This window comes from Engraulis encrasicolus, chromosome 17 (genome assembly GCF_034702125.1).
Source record: "Engraulis encrasicolus isolate BLACKSEA-1 chromosome 17, IST_EnEncr_1.0, whole genome shotgun sequence".
Classification (NCBI taxonomy): Eukaryota; Metazoa; Chordata; class Actinopteri; order Clupeiformes; family Engraulidae; genus Engraulis; species Engraulis encrasicolus.
Window position 1 is genome coordinate 21,943,204 of NC_085873.1, and position 19,979 is coordinate 21,963,182.

Sequence of the window (19,979 nt, forward strand, 5' to 3'; positions counted from 1 at the left end):
TTTTTTTACAGCACAATCCGGCACAAACAATCTGCAGTGTTATTTCAGCATTTTGGGTCGAAGGGGGGGCAGCTTCACGCAGGTTTGATGGTTGGGTTCTCTCACCCTAACAAATGAGAGTGGCGTTGTCAATAATAACCTTGAAAATTCGATGGTAAAAATCAAAGCCACACTTTTATTCCCATCACTGACTGGCACAGATTATTGATAAGAGGAGGCATTTGGTTCCGTAGCCCCATAATGCAACGGTTACCTGCCCAATTGGGCTACTTGGGATGGCCGTCTGCGGGTAAAAACTGGCCATTTGGTGTTTTTTTTCCTGCTGTTTTATGCCCATAGAAATAAATGCAATTTGTTGAAATTGGGAAGAATTTAGCACATTTTGGCGGTTTTTGAGAACCTTTTGGGCGGGATTTGATCAGACACATCTTGCAACACTGAATACCTGCTGTTTCACCAGAACACTGTCATAGCCATTGAAAAGTTAACTATCATGGTATTATGACATAACACTAAGGGCCTTCAGTAACCTAATGCTTGGTAATTGCCATTCTGGTAACAACCAAATCTTAAGTTGTCATTATAAAAAAGTTGCCTTACATGACATACAGCTTTCCCCTCCTTCCCACCGGCACACATCATGGTGGGCAGAATGACGTCACCCAACATCGTGTTCAGAAATTTGCAATTACACTCGTTGTTTCCCACCACCTGCAGCTTCACTTCCTGCAGTGTCCCAGGATCTGGAAGAGGATCTGGAAGGAGAAGACATAATTACATTTATATTGTAAACAAAAAAACAAATCTAGATCCCGGGCGACATTCCAGGGGCCTGTACTACTGTACTAAGCTACGGGTTACTTTGAGGGTGACTTGATCACGTGCAGCTAACTTTCTGATTAACCCATACCACAGCTGGCTCTTATCTAACTGTTGTTGTTGTTGTTGTCCTATCATAGCAAAGAAGGTGAAGCTAACAAGCAGTGACACTCAATACAACGTCCATTGCAACATTCGGCCCCATGATTTTCGGCCGCGGCCGCCATTCTGGAATGAATATCGGACAAATTACATTGGAATGCATTGGGAATGTGTACAGGATTTCTACATAATACAGTGAAACTACATCGATATAACATCGATATATCAGAAAATCTTCAGTTATGAATGCTTATACCATCTCATGTGTTTTTTCAGCACAATCAGTGCAGAAAATAGATTATAATAGATTATAGTATCTATAAGGCTAAAGTTGCCAAAGTAGCTAGCCATATTGTGCTAACTTTAGCATTAGATCCGCGGTCTTTCCTATGGCCAAAGAACGTTGCTATGGCTACTGGTCATAACAGAGTGGCGTACGTGACTTAGAGTGTGGCTCAGGCCGTTTTTTTCTGTCCGAGCCCGGCCCTCAGCCAACAGAAAAGTGATCGACCCCGAGCCCGAGACTAATTAAAATGTTTGTGTCCGAACCCGTCCGAAGCCCGAGACCACTGTAATAACAACAGAACCTGTGCTCAAGCAGGATTTTCTATGTGGGCTCCTCCATACTCAAAATAGCACGTGATAAATAGCCAGGATAGGCAAAGACGTTAGGATGAGGCAATTTGCAGTAGCCTAATTTAGTTACGCACGCATAGTAAGTATAAACACACGCACACGCGCACGCACACACACGTGACAGCGCACCTTATGTTTCTTTTGGTTAGACTAACCAGAGATGTTGGGTGCGGTGATCAAATGCATGGGAGGGGCGTGAGAGGATAAGAAAGGCGAAAACTAACGAATACGTTTTGGATGCAGTCAGCGCGGCTATCAAAGCATTTGTTACGCTACTGTTAGTGCAAATAAATCCCCGCGAGCCCCGTGAAGCTGCAGCTCCTTGTCGTTAAGAAGGATGGGCTATAAGTTAACCCCGAAGAACAGTAGCCTGTTCGGCCCTCCAAGAGAATGTCATTTCTCCTGATGTCCATGCGGTCAATACGCTATAAAAAGAGGAAAGGTTGCACGCGCATAGTTACAACTGTACAGTAAAAGTGACAACAAAAGAACCTACGTGAAGGACATGACATGTCACAGCGGACAAAATTTTTGGTGAGGGCCCGCACACCTCGAATGTTTCTTTTTTAGCAGGTGCAGCTTTTCAAGGTACTCCAGTCTTCGTTTAACTCAAAGGAAGAGCGCGACTAGTGCCGAAACGTCAGCACAAAAAGAAAAAGAAAAAAGTGGTGAATTGTGAAGAAGCAGTGTCGCGCTCTTCCTTGAGTTAAACGAACAGCGGACAAAATAACAGGAAACCTCTCCGCCCCTACCTTAGAATACTCCACGTAGCGTGTGCGTCTTCTTAGTTATCCATATTATGCTCCTTGCTAGCCCATGCTGGAAATGTAATCCTTGGCGACCAATGCAGTGTCAAACTTCAGCATTTTATGTTCAATATTCAAGACAGCCTCGAAGGCATGCTAAAACATGGCCTACACTAGGCCTACAACAAAAGACCATGCGTTCACTGACAACTGTTGATTTGGCGCTTATTAAGAAAGCAAGTTGACTCGGCATCACTGCTCGACTGACTATATTCAATTACTTATTTTTTTAATCACAAAACTGCCGTTTGCATGAACTGAAACGTTCCCTCTGGTTGCTTACAATTTTCACAATGCCTGTTTGCTTCAAGCCCGAGTCCGACCCGAATCCGACAGATATTCTATTTTTTTTGTCCGAGTCCGGCCGGCCCGTCGGGTTTCAGTCGGGTTGCCATGCTCTGACGTGACTACCTGTTCATTCCAGAATGGCGGATTTGACTCAAAACGCCCTCTATTGACTGTTTCCCATCAAAGACCCGAGTGTCGCTGCTTGTTAGATCCACATTCTTTGATTATAGGTCTTGGTTAGGTCCACTGGAGTGCAGTTTTCCGGGGTTTCCCTGTTGGCTTAACTGTCTTAATAATTCAATCCATTCTTAGTGGGTCTGTTTGAAGTGGCCACCCTTTAACTGTGTGTTTGCAGTGCACTCTCGTTTGCAGTGAGTGTGTATACAACTTGCTGTGTGTGTGTGTGTGTGTGTGCGCACGCGCACGCACGTGAGTGTGAGTATTTTCACCACAGGTCTCAGGTGTCTCCTTGGGTTATCTTATCTCTGGCGGTCTTGTCTGGACCACTTTGTTGATAGGCTTCAGCACAACAGTAAGCATAAGCTAATTTCCACACACACACATAGCCATTTTAATCGGTAATGAGAAATCACACATGCATATCAATAAAAGAAGTTAAGATAAATTGTAATAAAATATATATCTTGCATTAACCAAATTGGCTTTTCAGCCTCATCTTCATCTACCTGCATACTATCACATATTATTGACTAGAAGCACTCAGAGAGCGCAGACCTCCGCCAAGGAAGCTGCTTGATATATTTGACTATGTTACACCCTAAGCCTTTCTGCCTTGTTTTTGTGGAGTCCCCACAATTCTATTTCTGGTCACTAGGGGGCGTCTAGATGGTGAAGAATCTTTTGAAAAGTCCTGGTTCCGGTTTGTGATCCGGATCACCATCAGAATTTAATCACTTGTACCTTGGGTCATTACTAACAACTCCACAGAGTTTCGTCCAAATCAGGGCCCAAATGCTGTCCAAAGACAAATGCTGAGGCACTCAAGGTTGCATTTTTTTTACTTTTTTATTTAGCTAGCCTCAGCATTTGTCTTTGGACAGCATTTGGATCAAGTTTCAGAGCCCCTACACTGAAGAGCACCAAGGAAAAAGGTGAAGACCCAGAAGCACTCCAATTACCTGCTTGTGTTCGTCCAAATCAGTTGATTCGTTTTTTAGTTATCCTGCTGACAGAATCTTTAAAAAAAAGTCCTGGTTCCGGTTCGTGATCCGGATCACCACCAGAATTTAATCACTCGTTCCTTGGGTCATTATCAACAAACCCACAAAGTTTCGTCCACATCCGGTGATTAGTTTTTGAGTTATGCTGCTGACAATTAGATAAACAAACAAACAGACAAACCAACTCGACCGAAAACATTACCTTGGCGGAGGTAATAAATATTCAACCACTTGAACTTGAGCATTGCGTCTGCTGCTTTTATTCATTCATTCAAGAACTTATGTGCCATATATTTACAAACCGAAGTGTCAGAGGTTAACCCAGCTGTTGTGGTCATTTGGTGTGTGCATGCGCGTGCGTGTGTGTGTGTGTGAACACTCAGGTGAAGCCAGAACAATTGGCACCTTCTTGGCAGCCTCCAGAGCTGGTGGGTGTGTGAACGTGAGAATGTTGGTGTATGTGTTTGAAAGCACTTTGACTCAACTGTATACTTGTGATGTTGTGACATAAAACATTTTGATTGATAGATGGATAGTATGTTTTATGAAGCAATAGTACCTCCATAACCCACAGTGCCCCAGCCGGTAGCCCAGCATGTGGTAGAGTGGTGGAAACTGCTCATGTTGGAGGGCAGGCAGACAGGTCTGATATAGGATGTGAAGTCAACCGGCCTATCAAGCTTCATCAGAGCGATGTCGTTGGCATAGGGCTCGCTGTAGTAGTCAGAATGTACAATGACTTTGTTGACATAGCGTCTCACTTCGTTTGGATTGGGAGCGGTCGAGCTCAGATTTTGCTTTCCCAGGTAAACAGTCCAGACATCGGGATCAGATCTGAAATAATCAAATGGACACATAAGGAAGGTGCTTTGCAATTACGCACACGCACACACACACACACACACACACACTTGTTATAGCACTCATTCTTGAAAGTTTTACAAAAACATGCTATCAAAGTGCTAATTCTGTTGAAAATCAATTACATTTTCATGAGCAAAATAAGTCCAGGTAATGACAAGGGCCGGGGTGGCCCGAAACGTCACATTAAAATGAAGTAAATGGGAGCATCGGTGTTGCGGTTTTTTCCTTTTTTCATTTAATGACAAGGGGTCTGTCACACAAATGTACAATTGTTTGAAAGATTTAAGTGTAATTGTATTATTTTTCATTGCTGTAAACCTGCCCACTACCTGTAAAACCTGACATCATTATTTCAGTTGACTATAAATTTAAAAAAAAAAAAAAACACTGATGGAATTCATTAAAGGGGCAGTATGTATGATTAGAAGTTTATTTCAATTATTTTTATTGACATTTAAACACATATGATTATGCATCAGCAGGATCACAAAAGCACAGTAACATGGAGTTCATCCAGTAACAATTAACCATTCAAGCTGATCCACAAATGTTGGATAACTGTCATCCTTTTGAAAAACAAACACTGTCTCTCTCTCTACCACTCTCGCGCACGCACACACGCAGGCAAACCCACACACACACACACACACATAAAGGCAAACAAACAAACACACACACACATTACGCTACAGCTCCATCACAGCAATAGGCCTACCCAACTAACCTACCTAAATCTACTGAGGATATTAAAGTGTAACTTGCAGGTTAAACACCACTAAATCTCATTTTAAGAACCTCAATACATAAATTTAGATGTGATATATGTCAAAATACCGAATTATTGCATAGGCCTAAACAACATTTTCAGAAAACTTTGTCAAAAATAACGGCGGCTTCTTTTAAACAAACATTTAGAATCCGACGTAGATAGAGGGAGTCGCCGCGTTCTACAGACATACTAAGCACTGCAGATAATAGGCCAGATTATAATATTGTAACACCTTTCCAGACCTATAGGCTAAATTTCAACAAGTTAAATGGCCTTAAACAGTGGCAGTATCCACCAGATACCGTCTGAACCATTTTATTATTTAAAATAATAATTTTTTTTGTAGGTTTCCTCCATGTCAATGCGCTGCAGCAGCGCCATGAGGGTGTGCCAGACCGTTATTAGCCTAGGCTACCGTATTTCCTCGATTTGTAACCGGGCTCCTAATAGCCGGCCTCGTTTTGTAACCGGGTGTTGTGAAAAATCGGAAAAATAGACACCGGCCCCGTTTAGTAGCCGGTCTGGTTTAGTAACCAGTGCGTTTTAAATTACTCATTTTGCACAACGTGTTAAAGTTCAAAAATATTCGGAACGTGTGTAGGCGATGCCTACTTTAATAGCCTAAATTGTAACATTTAAATGCCTCCTCTCCAAGCGGCACAATCGAAACTTAAGGTGCTTGCAAGTTTGCCTGGTAGCCTATCCAACAAGACAAGCCATGTGACATTAAACATAGCCGTCGTCTTGCGAAGAGTTGGACGAGTTGGCGTGTGTGTATGAGAGAGAGAGAGAGAGAGAGAGAGAGAGAGAGAGAGAGAGACTATGAGTCTTGCCTGTCCAAAGAACAGAAACGCTGGCAGTTTGGATTGATATAACTTTGCGCCAAATATTAGCCTTCACGGCCATGAATGATGTTCCCTCATGTGTGCCAAATTGGGTCGTAGCAATGTTTTAACTAACCTATATGCAGTAGCCTACCCTACACTCACGAGAGATGACCAGGATTTGGAACAGGTTTGATTCTTGCGGCGATTGTTGATAGCCAGCTGGTCCAGCGGTGGATTGCATGTCGTAACCATACACAAAACCAGGCGAGACTCGCTCTTGCAGACAACATTGCTCTGAGAGAAAGATCATCCCTTTCTTCCTGGCGATTCATCTCCTTTGTCATCGTCCCTTTTCCTGTTAGTAATTTGGACCTGGCATGTTTATCCCCGTAATTTGTAAAACCGGCACTCAAACGTGCGCGCAGCACTTCAAAGACGCAGGTATCCTCTCTATCAAAGGAACGCTTTCTCCGCGTGTGGTGTGCTAGATTTTCCGTATCCTCATGGATTGGCAAGACCTGTTGGGAGACTTCAATTTAATTCAATTTACTCCCGATTTTGTAGAGATATTATGCTATTCATCAAAACGTCAGGACCACATCAACGTTAGTTTGGCAAATGTAGCCTAACGTTGGCATGCTGGTGCAAGGTCGACGGTGAAACAATGACGCATGCAAATAATAATCGATCTACTTCCCCAAGCATAGCCTACTGAAAATGCCCAGCATGTCCAACGTGTTTTACACATTCAAATAGGCCTACTCCCACTAAAGACATCTCCCAAACTCAACGACGAGTGCTGCCAGTGCACATTTCGCCCCTAGCACCACACACGTGGACAGCTCGCAATGCAAAAATAGGTAGGCTATATAGGTAATATTTGTGCTGCCATTTTTGTTTCAGTTTTGTAACGAGGATTATAGCAGCTGAAGACTTGATTTCTTCTAGCCTACGGGAATACTTTTTTAGTTTGGTATAATTACGGACAATGCAAATAACTGTTTTTTGTGACATGCGGACATTTTTGGAGGGAATATAGCCTAATCGAAAGTCCCGCCGCCTGGTTTATTGTTTTGTGACGTGCATGTGGATGAGCTTTATTGAAGTTTCATGTAATAGGCCTACAGAGCAGTGAACTGAAATTGAAAATAGACATTTTTACAACATGGCATTTTTCTCGGGTGCTATGAGTTATTGTTTTGCACCGAGTAGGAAACGTTTGACGCAATGCCACTCACAGTGAGTGACCATATTATTTCTCATCATTGTCGGCAAAGGGTAGGGCCTTCAACCATAGCCTATTATATAGTTTGGTCTTTTTGTAGCCTGTAAGCCAACCCCCTCGTGAAACTGTAACGCGCTTCACATAGGAGTAGTGCCGCGGTTTCAGCACCATGGACAGGGGTCGCATAGGCGGCGGGCATGTCGTTACTCCACGGCAAATGCCGTTTTTGGGAAAAATATTAAAGTAGTCGCTATTTCTAAGTAGCCTATGTAATGGTCTACTTTGAGACTATTTTAGATTTGCCTATGAAATGCATGTCTCATGTGAAAGCAAAGGAGAGATAGGCCTAGATATCGCCCCCCTGTTTATAATCGCAAATTACGCATGGCCACAGACAGCGCGGATACCCAGAACAGTTTCATATTCTAGATAAACCGATAGACCCGCTGATCTGTCTTTTTTAAAACACAATGCACAAACACAGTAATAGACCATTTTCAATAGCCCACATACAATATAACTGTCCACTTTTCCCAGCCTCTCTACTAGAACCAAAATGGTTGGTAAGCCTACATCCACAAGCGAGAGCTGAGCCAGAACTTTAGTTGGACTCCCTCTATCTACGTCATAGAGGCTCTGCCAGTGAGGAGCCCAATACTTCAGAAGTAGCTGTAAAATGATACATTTTCATAAAAATATTGCAGTTTGGCTTTGTTATAGACTGTGAAATTCACATATATGTTTCAAAACACCTCTCCTGACAACATCCAGTATATATTTAGTTATAAATTTAAAGAAACACTATGCAACTTTTTCATAGTCATGAAATGGCTTGGTACTCAAGATTTTGCTTGACTGACCCGTAATGGGGAAAATGGCAATATTTCCATCACCGCCTAGTGCTCCTGCTCCGAAACAGCACTTGCAGTTTTGCCTGGCGGCGCCGCGCCTTTTGTTGTTGTGCAATTTGTGGCCGCTAGGGGCGTCTAGATTTCTATGCTGTATGAGCGGAGCGAGACCTATTCCTTCGTTTGCTAACTAAGCAGCAGCCAAGGAGGTCTACATAAGGCAGCAGCTTGCTGAAAGCTGGCTACTGGCTACTGGCTAGCTGATTGTAAAATATCACGCTGGCATGCAGTGAAAACAACGAATGGGACTGCAAATAAATCACGAGATAATTGAGATGAAAGGTTTGGACAGGCAAATAAATCGCTTGTGTGAACATTGGAAAATGGCTTCAAACCGGAGAGAGCCGAACGCCAAAAGATGGGGATTTTATCATTCATTCACTACACTGGGATGTATGCATTAGCATTCTCAAAACCCACGCCACCTCGTTTAGTTTACAAAGATACACAAATGTATACGAGTTGAAATCTGATGTCGCACATTTTATTTGATGTCAAAGGACACAATCAGTCGAGCGAGGCTAAAAATATATGTTGTTGCCGATCAAGAGGAGGCGAAACGTGATCTCTAGTCGGCATATGGATGTCCACTTTCACTTTCAACACCACAGGAGATAAAACCGCGTCTTGTCACCTCGACTTCGAAATCGTTATTATGACAACAAAATAGCCGTTTGTTTCCTCGTTCTTCTAATGTAGGCTACAGGTACTATATAGTTACTGGGAATGTGAAATAAAGACGGGGATATCTGCCGAGAACAAGTGGATCAAATAATATCCATCTGAGGGAAGTGCAAACATGATTGCAGTTGTGTGAAGTGAATTACGAAGCAGCCAACTCATAAGCAAGGGGGGGAATCTCACATATGATAAAGCCCCTTAGAAGTGGAGAGAACTGAATGCAAGGAAGGGAATCTGGTTAATTACAGAAGATGACGCAATTTAATTCGCACATAATCTCGAAGTCAATGTCTGTCTAATTTAGTTCAATGCACATTTTCGGCAGAACCACTAGAGGCCGCTATAAAGTTGTTTATATCTAGCCTATGTGTTTATGTCAAAGTTGCATAGGATCGCTTTAACCTAAACGTTACCCTTTAAGAATAATACATTGTGCATAATCTTATATGCCACTCATAATCACGTTCACATATGAAATAAAAATATAATACATTAAAATTAATCATTTTTAACACCGTATGATGGAGCCCCACCCCACGAGTGCATTTGACCATAATAGCAATCGACAGCTCACGTTACAATTGATTTAAATGCAAACAAGCTAAATGGAAAAAATATTAGCCTGCCTTTTCTGAATCCAGAATATTGAAAATGTAACATGCAATCCTAATAAGTATTATTATTTAAGTGGGCTAGCCATGGCCTGTCCCCCGTGGTGCATATCCTGAATAAAAGGAGCGTTGGATTGCGATGGATTGCGCTACTGAACCTTTTCCATCGTTTTAAGCAGTAGGAGAAAGTGGTTGTTGCCTTTGCCAATGTTTATAATAATAACAGTATGATATAGTCTAATAATTGAATAATAATAGTAGGCTAGTAGCAGTAGTAGTACTAGCCTACTAGTAATATTAATTATAGGCCTAATGAAGATATAACCATTTGAAGGAGAAAACAGTAGACAAGCATTTAAGTCCAAGTGGAAATTTTATATTTATTTTTCAGCAAAACATTTGGCTAACCCAGCATTATGTTATAACAAGACACGGTCCTGAATGCCGTTGACGGACGCTCCTCATATAACAAAAAAATCAACAGTTGGCTACATAGCCATCACTATTTGACATCTGCATATTTCGAAACTAGTTGGGCTTGAACAGTGCTTAATTTGTAAATCACAAGGTACCGGAACGCAAAACACATATGACATCACAGCGATGATGAGTTTGACAGAGGTCCCGGAACGCACAGAAAAAATACATAGGCTACAATTACGCAAACGAATAAAAACGGGAAAAAATGATTAGATGCAATTCCCTGCATTTTAACAACATTGAGTCCCATGTCAGCTCATATGGCACCATACTTTTGTTTTTTAAAGGGACAGTTTGGTCAATTTCAACATGCAGTTGTAATGCTCACACTACCCTGGACTTGTCACTGCCTGAGATTTGTTTTTCTTCTTCTTCAGCCGTTTCTGAGATCCTGGTCATTGTAATGGGGGCAGCTCTTTGTTTACATTTCAAAAAAACTTTTTTATTTATTCCCAAAAACATCCAAAAGGTTATAAAACATCAGCAGACAACTAGCAAACAGCAGTACCTTTTGGGAAAATATTTGTAGTTGGCCTATGTTTCATTTTTTAAAAATGTAAACAAACGCTGCCCCCATTAGAATTGCTCATATCTCGGAAAGGGCTGAGCCGAAAAATGTGGCATCAACAGGTACTGACAAGTCAAAAGTAGCGTGAGCAATACAACAGCATATTGAAATTGACTGAACTGTCCCTTTACATACAAGGGACGGTAGGCAGTCCAGTGGCTATTTTAAACAACAGCCATAGTAGCCCATTAAATGCTGTAATGACAACAAGTTACCAATATTTTTAGTTTGATCGCTAACTTAATGCTTAGTAGTTTCAGCAAATGCAGTGCATGGAAATTATGCTTTCCCCATGAGGTGAAACGAAACCGAAGCGGTCTTCTTCTATGGAAAGGATAGTGGCTCTCCAATTGTTATCCTTCACACAACGCTGGCATATGCCTATTAAACGTTAAATCCACGCTTTGTTGGCGACTTTGTTGCATATAATTTGGCTAATCCGCTGTTGCAATATGCCACTTCACTATTTCAAGGGCTCGTGCACTGATGGTAAGCGAGCGGCAGGAAGACGGCGATTTTCACGGTAGACTTGGCTTTTCACAATGACCGTCTGCTCGCGCTGCGGTCCGGTTGAAAATCCCTCCAGCCAATGTTTTATTTAGAGCGTGTTGACCCTATTTGAATGAAATATCAAATTGTCTTTGCTGTTTTCGTGCTCAAATTGACTTGTAAGCAACTGTCGGGTCTTGGAAGGGAAGGAAACGCGCGCACACACACACATGCGGAGCGCTCGAGACCCGAGGAAGATCTCATCTTCTCACCTATCTGTCTTTTTTGCTAAATGGCTTATCAATGCACCAACCGTAGCCCAGGTGCCACTAGAAATGAGTATGTCCAAAACCTTGTGTGCCGACCAAAATTTGACGAAAACGTTTAAACAATGTTTAAAGCCATGCTTTCCATCTCACCCGCGCATATGAACAAACAACGAGGGAGGGGCAACTTCATGTAGCCTACATTTAATCAGATACTCGGGATGGAAATGTAGTAGATCCATTAATAGTTATTATTCTTAAATGTATGGGACAAGCAATAGGCTATCAATTGTGCTTCCCTCACCAAAATAGGAACATAAACGATGGACTGCAATAAATGGGGTAGTCTCGACTTTCGTCTTCATTGGAATGTTGCTAAATTTTAACTTGGCCTCCTTAAAAGTCCCCAGCGCGCGGCTTTGTATGAAGAAAAAGAGAACATTGCCTAAAACGTGGGCAGCCTTGCATGTCAAATAGAAAACTAGAATTTTATAATATAAAAAATACATTTGTTTTTCAGCAAAACCCAGCATTATGTTACAACAAAACACAGTCCCTGAATGGCGTTGACAGATGCTCATCATATAGCAACAACAAAAAATCAACAGTTGGCTACATAGCTGTCACTATTTAAAACATCTGCATATTTCGAAACTAGTTGGGCGTGAGTCTCCATCGTGCAGGGTTTTGTATGAATAAGAAAAAACGGAAAGTAGTGACCTTTTTAGGTGGAGGTGGCTCCGCGCTTTCAGCAGTTTGGACATCAAACCCCAAGTCTGCGCTCATCTCTTTGACAGCTTCCATCACGTGCTGTCTTTCACTTGCATCGATCATCCTTAAGCCGGGCATACACTGTGCGATATTTTCACTCGTGGGTCTTAAGCTTCTGCTCACACTGCACGATGGAATTTCACTGTTTAAAAGTTCACAGCTCACGACTCACGTCCTCACACTACACGAGCCGACAGTCGGCAAAATGCTTCCACCGTACGACGCGGCAGGCATGTTTCCCCGGTCTGCAGAGGAGGGAACATGCGCAAATGAGGTGGAGATGAGGTCGCGCTCAACAGCGAATCGCACGGCCCTATTAATTTGTGCATGTGAAGTGTCAAATCGGGTCGTGGAATTGCTTTAACTGTGCGATTTACACATAAGCCACGACCAGAATTTCAAACCGTTTTGATTTTCTTGCGACCCTGCGATTGCACGATCGTGAGGCGAAATCGCTTGTCGTTACCCCATGTACACTGCACGATGCGAGACTCACGATTGACCTGCGATTGAGCAAGAAATCGCCGACTCTCAAAAAGTCGTGCTAGTGCCAAATCCGGGCAAAATCGGGGCAAAAGTCGCACAGTGTAAGCCCAGCTTTAGATGACACAGCTTTGGATTAAGGAAAGTCGCTACTTTATAGAGCATGTCAATTCCGTTTGGTACAAGGTGACTTGGAGACAGCAGTGCGTCTAAGCGTTGCGCACACGCAGATGCGATGGCACTGAGTAGGGCGTCAGCCTTGGACACTTCACAGTGGGCCCTTAACTTCACGAACCATGGCAGAACAAGCGCAGCATTTAATGCCGTATTGTCAGACTCCAGGTCGTTCGTTGCGTCTTTGAATGGTTATGAATGGTTATGCTGTCATATGGACGGAGGTCCGCGGCAACGGAATTTCTCCACCGTCTTTTCCTTCAAAGCCTCTGACACTTTTGCTTTGTTCCCTCTGAATTCCAACAATTGCTGTCCTTTTAAAACAGTAAATACATGACGATTCAGGCCCGATGTACCTGATTTGTGCCCGCTGTATGTGAGAACCAAATTTTGGCACTTGTCACAACAGGCGTGAGAATGACTTCCAAATATCTGATTTCAAAACTTTCGATTTGTTCACGGTGAATGTTCCTCTCTTTAGACCAGCACTTACTTCTGAAGCATTATGTGTTGTTTCACTAGAGGAGCTCTGCTCTTCTGCTATGATCGGAGAGCAGAGCGGAAGAGCCAGAACACGGAAGAGCAGAACAGAATCGGATATGCGAGATTACACATCCGCAAATATATTCCAAAATGTTTTTATTAATAGAAAAGCTACCAAACACAATATCCAGCACATTGTGATATATATAAATGATAGACATAGACTGATAATTTATGACTTTATTTTACATTTTTCAACACGTTTTTAGTTTGCGGGACTGCCGCTCATCACCGCTCCCGCCCGCAACCCGCACTGTGCGCTCTCCCTCCCGCCCACACCCGCAATGAGCTTTCAATATTTGTCCCGCGCTGCACTGCTTTGCTTTGGGGCCCGCGGGGCCCGCGGGAGTGCAGGTCTCCACTATGGCTCTCTGTAATGTCACAGCAATGTTGTTATGAAGTATTCTAAATATGAGCCTGGACACTTATTTTAGCCAGAAAGCAAATATGGAGGCGAAGAAAGTCGGGAAGAAAAGCAAATCTCAGACAGCGAAAGGCGAGACCAGTGCAAGTGCCATGGAACCTAGCTTTATTGAGGCGTTGGGTTGGATAATGTCAAGGTCAGTCTCACGAAAGTCATTGACAAGAAAATTTCAACTGTTCTCGAAGCCATTAAGGAGCAGACATCGCAAATACAAGCTGTTGCAACGCGGGTTGAGGAAGCTGAACAGCGAATTGTGGATGTTGAGGAAGCGGCGGTGTCTTCCGAGGCTAGGATGACTGCGTTGGAAAAGCAGGGTCGTGATCTGATTGAACATGTGGATGACTTTGACAATCGGGGCCGCAGATGCAACGTGCGTATCGTGGGCTTGCCAGAGGGTACTGAAGGGAGTAACCCCGTGAAATTCCTTGAAACATGGATCCCTCAACACCTCCGAATGATGATCGTGTGAAAATAGACCGGGCTCACCGATCCAAGGCACAAGCTTACAGCGGAAGCAAAAACAAAACCGACAAGCAAACCCCTAACCAACGTGAAAGACCAAGGCCATTAATACTGAAGTTCCACAACTGGCAGGATAAACAGCGAGTCATACAACCCCTGGCAAAAAGTATGGAATCACCTGTCGTGGAGGATGTTCATTGAGTTGTTTCAATTGATAAAAAATAGAAGGATGAATGGTACGACACAAACCTCAAGTAATTTTCAAAGGGGAACTGTCTGGCTTTAAGAAACACCAAAAGAAATCAAGAAAAACAATTAAAGCCATATTATGTAAAATTTTTCATTGTCCATAAACAAATGTGAGTCTTATCATTTACAAGTATCACATCATTACTTATTAATTACCTTCATCCCAAAAGTGAAGTGTTCCTACAGTCTTTATATTCAGCATGCGAATGTACATTGCAGTTCCTAACCCCAATGCAAGTTTCCATGTCGCTCCGCCATCTTTAAACTACAGGACTGTCGAAGGACATATCGTCAACTTCGCCTTTTTCGTTTCCATATCCAACGAGAAAGTCGGAGGCCACAAGGTCCACACACACTCCAGTCCGCAGGTGGCGGTAATGCGCCAAGGCTGGTTGCCATTAGACCACAGGAAGAAGAATAATAATAAGCAGCAGCATCTGAGCAAAGAGCGAGTTCCCAAAATATCGAGATGGAAGATCATACTTATAGTCGACCATATGATGAGCAGCTTCGCCCATCACCACGGAAGCGTAGAAGAGAGCAAGATAGGAGAAGAGGTCGGCGAATCTCGAAGACGAGGGTGAATATAGGAGCTGCTTTTCCGAAGTGGAGGGAGCTGATGGCCGAGAAAGGTTTTCAACTTGATGCTGAAGTTGCCAGCTTTCTTCTCGACAGGTAATTCATAAAGTTGTGTTGAACGTTTTTATGTTCTGAAAGTTGGATTTAGTAGGCCTATGTGTGTTACTATGATGCTGATTTTAGTGGGCATCTTAGCTAGAGTAGCATGCATTTCACATTGGTGACTGTTTGTTTGATAGCTCCCTGTTTACTGTCCATGGACTACAGATGCAGGCATACGGCTCTGGTGCAGCCGTCCCTACACCGCTGTTTACTACCTGTCCTGTACTAGGAACCGGAAAATACGCCAATAAAACTGATTTGAATGTTGATCTGATATAACGTGGCTAGGGCAGGTTTCAAATCAGACATATTCTGAATCTCAAACGGGGCATTTCTACACTTCAATGTTCATGTTTCACCCACTGAAACGCAGTGCTCGAAGGGTAGCCTACAAGACCACCGTCTGATTCAGAAATAATGTTCTGCAAATGGAAAGGCTTTTGTTTATCGTTGCTTTTTGAATGCCCCTCTCAAATGAAAAGGGGCTAATGAAATGCATGATGAAAACAATGGCGAGTTTGCTCAAAAACGCACAGCAGTTACAGCTTGCATTTGGACTGTACATGTTGCCATGTTTGATGGGGGAGGGGAAGCCTGCACGAATTTTCACCCCCTCTGAAGTAGCCCTACTTGTTTCTGAAATAGTATACAGATTGTTCTAAACGGTATTGCAGATATGTGCAGCATGTGACTACTTTTGATATTGATTAGTGATTAAATACTTCAGATTTAGTTCCAATAGCTAGAGTACTGGAATCTTGATTTTGTAGCTTTATCTAACAAAGTACATCTATTGCCTTAGTTATGAAAGCAGGCTTGACCCTTCTTCCACGCCCATGAGGCCCATGATGGAGAAACCCAGGGTACTAACATTGATGCCAGCCCCACCATTGACGAGTATAGGTGAAACAGACAGGTAGGTCATGGACCTTATGCTTTTACCCATCCGTCTATTTTTGTAATGGTTAAATAAGTAGTTTGGTCTGTTTGACCTGGCACAGGGTGTGTGTGTCTGTCTGTCTGTCTGTCACACTCTGTGTTTTTCCTCTCTCCTTCTTGTTTATTTTTAGTGATGATGAAGCTCTACAAACCATCCTTCAAGGACGGGAACCAGAGGGACTGCATCAGAGGTAATTAATTAACAATTACAGTATCTGTGTAGATGGTTGCCGTTGTTTGGTGTAATTTCTTCCTCTTATTTAAAAAAGCTTGCAGGACATAAGCACTGAGATGGAGGACCTGGATGAAAATGTCTTCAACGACCCCATGAACAGTGTGTAAGTAATCAGGCTTCCGGAATGTGTTACTACTTGTGCATTTCCAAGTGATGTGCGAGTTATAATTTTCTGTCTGTATTTACCACAGCATTGACTGGTCAGATGAAGGCCTTGCCCATCATGGTGGGGAGCATGATGATGAGAGCTTGGATGATGAGTATCGGCCTCCAATTGCTTTACGGTGTGTTCGCATTTGCTATAACTAGGCTATAATGTTTCATTAGTAGTAGTATACTTACTTGAAGCACAATTGCTGCCAATTTCAATATGCACTTTTTATTCCTCATGCTGTCTTCGACTTTTAAGTCCCTGATGACATGTAGTTTTGTGTAGCTATTTCTGAGATCCCAGAACACTCTTAAAAATGTATGTAAACAAACCCATTACAATGATCAGCTACAATACCACTTTAGGCTGTTTTCCACGACCAGTTTTCTACAGCTTGACACAGCACAACTCAGCCATCACTTCCTGCTTTACAATAAAGCTGTGTTATTCCCAATTAAAATACAATAAGTGGCGGCCAAGTCATGCTGTCTTGAGCTTTAGGCCTACAAGAAAACAGGCAGTGGAAAATAGCCTATTATATACTTGTCTAACACATTGTTCTACTGTATCTCCTGTATTTTGTGGGTTTCTTCACAGAACCTTTGGATTGGCATAACCCATCATGTGTGCAACGTACACTCTGCAGCGGAGTGGGAATGCCAAGGACCAGGACACTTCGGCCTAGTGCAGCAGCTAACCAAAACAATCGTTCAGTTTGTGATACAAGCGTGAAAATTGGTACACATATAGCCAAAGGCATTCTAAAAAGAACTGGATATGGAGCCATCGTGAATTTTCAACATGGTGGCCATAGCAGCCATTTTTCAAAATGGCCGCCAGCAACAACAGTTTTCTTATGAGTAATGGATATAATATGACATTTTAGACACATTTACCATTCATACTACTTGGTAAATGTCTTTTGGATAATTTAAAAGTTGTCATGAATATTCAAGATGGCCGCCATTTTCAAGAAAAAGGCCATTAGCGTTACGGAGCTGACAAAAGCGTGAAATTTAGAACATGCTTCCTTAGGACCCAGTACTGCACTGTACTGTACTATACGTTACCGTACTGTAATGTGAAATACTGTACTGTACTGTACTGTACTGCACTCTACTGTATGCTACTGTACTGTACTGTACTCTACTGTACTGTAATGTGAAATACTGTACTGTGCTGTACTGTACTCTACTGCACTATACTGTATGCTACTGCACTGTACTCTACTGTATGCTACTGTACTGTACTCTACTTTGCTATTCTGCACCGTACTGTATGCTACTGTACTGTACTATACTGTTGCACCGTACTGAATGGTACTGTACTGTACTATACTCTACTGTACGTTTCTATACTGCACCGTACTGTATACTACTGTAATATACTGTACTGCACTGTACAGTATGTTACTGTACTGTACTGTACTGTACTGTACAACTATAGAACTGAAACATGAAGAGCATTCTGTGGTCATGTACAATCAAAATCGTGAAGGTTAAAAAAAGTCATGTGGCATTTTGTTTGGGGTGGGTGGGTGGGTGGGGGGGGGGTATGGTAGACTATCCTTCCTCCCAGACTATTTGTGTGCCTTGCATATCAAGAAAATGAGTACAGTAATGATTTACTTTTATAGTATATACCATATGAGAATTGTTGTTTTATATAGATATTTCTCCTACAGTATGGGTAAGGGTGGCAAAGACCTACGGTACATGTTGTCCATCAACAGTCAGTTTTGAAGTACCAATTGAAGTACTCAATGATTACTGAGCTAACTGTAATGCAACTTGTGACACACTTACTTGGTGAGGACTTGTTTGCATATTCAGGAAAAAAACAATTTACCTCTGCCTACTTACTCAACACCTACTTAGAAAACATGTCCATTTAATTTGAACTGAAGACATACTGTAGCCTATATGTATATTGAGTAATCTGTAATGCCATTCTAAAGATGGCAGAAATGCACTCAATATGCACAATGCTACTTGTGAGAATGTAGAATTAGGTGATCTTATGGGTTCTTCATACATATGGAGAGGTCCTGTCCTTTACCCTCTCTCATACAAATAAAAAATATCTGTCAGGGAAATTAGAGGATGGAGAACCTGCTACCTTGGACACCATCTTGCACTGACACTTCCCCATTCAGATGCTGCTCAGCAAGCATTAGCAGCAGTCGTCTATTCTCACCATAGTTTTAGTGTGGGAAATGCTCATTTGAATTCAGATTCAGCTGAATTCAGCCAGTAAAATGTTGTTCAGTATCTGACTACTTGTATTGCCTCATCATGACTGATGAAACATGTGCTTTGCTTTCAGTAAAAATGTAATGCATTGCAATGCATTGTAGAATTGAATCAAATCGAATCGCTACCTCCCGAATCCTAATCGAATCAAATCTTGAGGGCAGTGCCAATGCACACCACTATGTACATTTTTGTAGTTTCATCAATCTGGTCAAGCAGGCTACCACTGCCCTTTCATCTCTGCTGAGTTCCGGACTATATTAACATTGTCAGCTACTATAATGTCATTTAATAACAATGTAATGCATTACACAACATGACAGTAGAAAAAAATCGGAGGGCTCTTAGGCTAGAATTACAGCATATACCCTAAAGAAACGCCATGCAAAGTGCTTTTCTAACTTCCGTAACAGTAAAACCAAAAATACTGAATCAGACCAAGATGTCGCAAAACACACCCACTCAATGCAAAAGCGTGTGCTCAAGTTGGGTCTCCTAAGGGGGCGTTGTCCCCCACTTCTTCTTCTCTTTTTGAGGTGTTTGCGCAAGACGTGCGCTACCGCCATCTACAGCGCTAAGGGGACTTCATTGATTCTCAACCTCTGGACTCCGAAGGTCTCCTAACCAAGGTCTCCTAAAGGGGCGTTCACCCGACATAAAGTGGATACCGGAAAGGAAACAAAATGACGTTTCTTGTTAGATCCATTTTCTTTGGTAAAACCCTTAACAGACTCCACTATTGTATGATTATCTGACATGGGCTGCCATCTTGAAAGAAACAGTGATACTATACTGTATATTAAGTATGGAATGAGATAAAAGGAAGCTTCTGGTTAATTCCAAAGTTACAAATTTGAATTCTGCATCATGAAAAATGACTTTTGATTTGACACAGATATCACCTGTATCAGATAAATCATACAAGTGACGGCTGCCATCTTGAAAATGGCGGCCATCTTGAATATTCATGACAACTTTTCTATTATCCATATCACATATACCAAGTGGTATGAATGGTAAATATGTCTAAAATATATTATATCCAAGAAAACTGTTGTGGCTGGCGGCCATTTTGAAAAATGGCTGCCATGGCCA

At 42.2% G+C, this 19,979-nt stretch overlaps 1 protein-coding gene across 1 annotated transcript in view; it reads right to left on the bottom strand.

Annotated features, from left to right (window-relative positions):
- Positions 1-106: 106 nt before the first annotated feature.
- Positions 107-19,979, bottom strand: part of LOC134466946 (testisin-like) — a 34,884-nt gene continuing 15,011 nt past the window's right edge. The window contains exons 3-5 of the mRNA XM_063220873.1: positions 4,392-4,666; positions 610-755; positions 107-139 (exon numbers count right to left, since the gene is read on the bottom strand). Coding sequence (XP_063076943.1) covers positions 107-139; positions 610-755; positions 4,392-4,666 — 454 coding nt within the window. The remainder of the gene's footprint in view (positions 140-609; positions 756-4,391; positions 4,667-19,979) is intronic.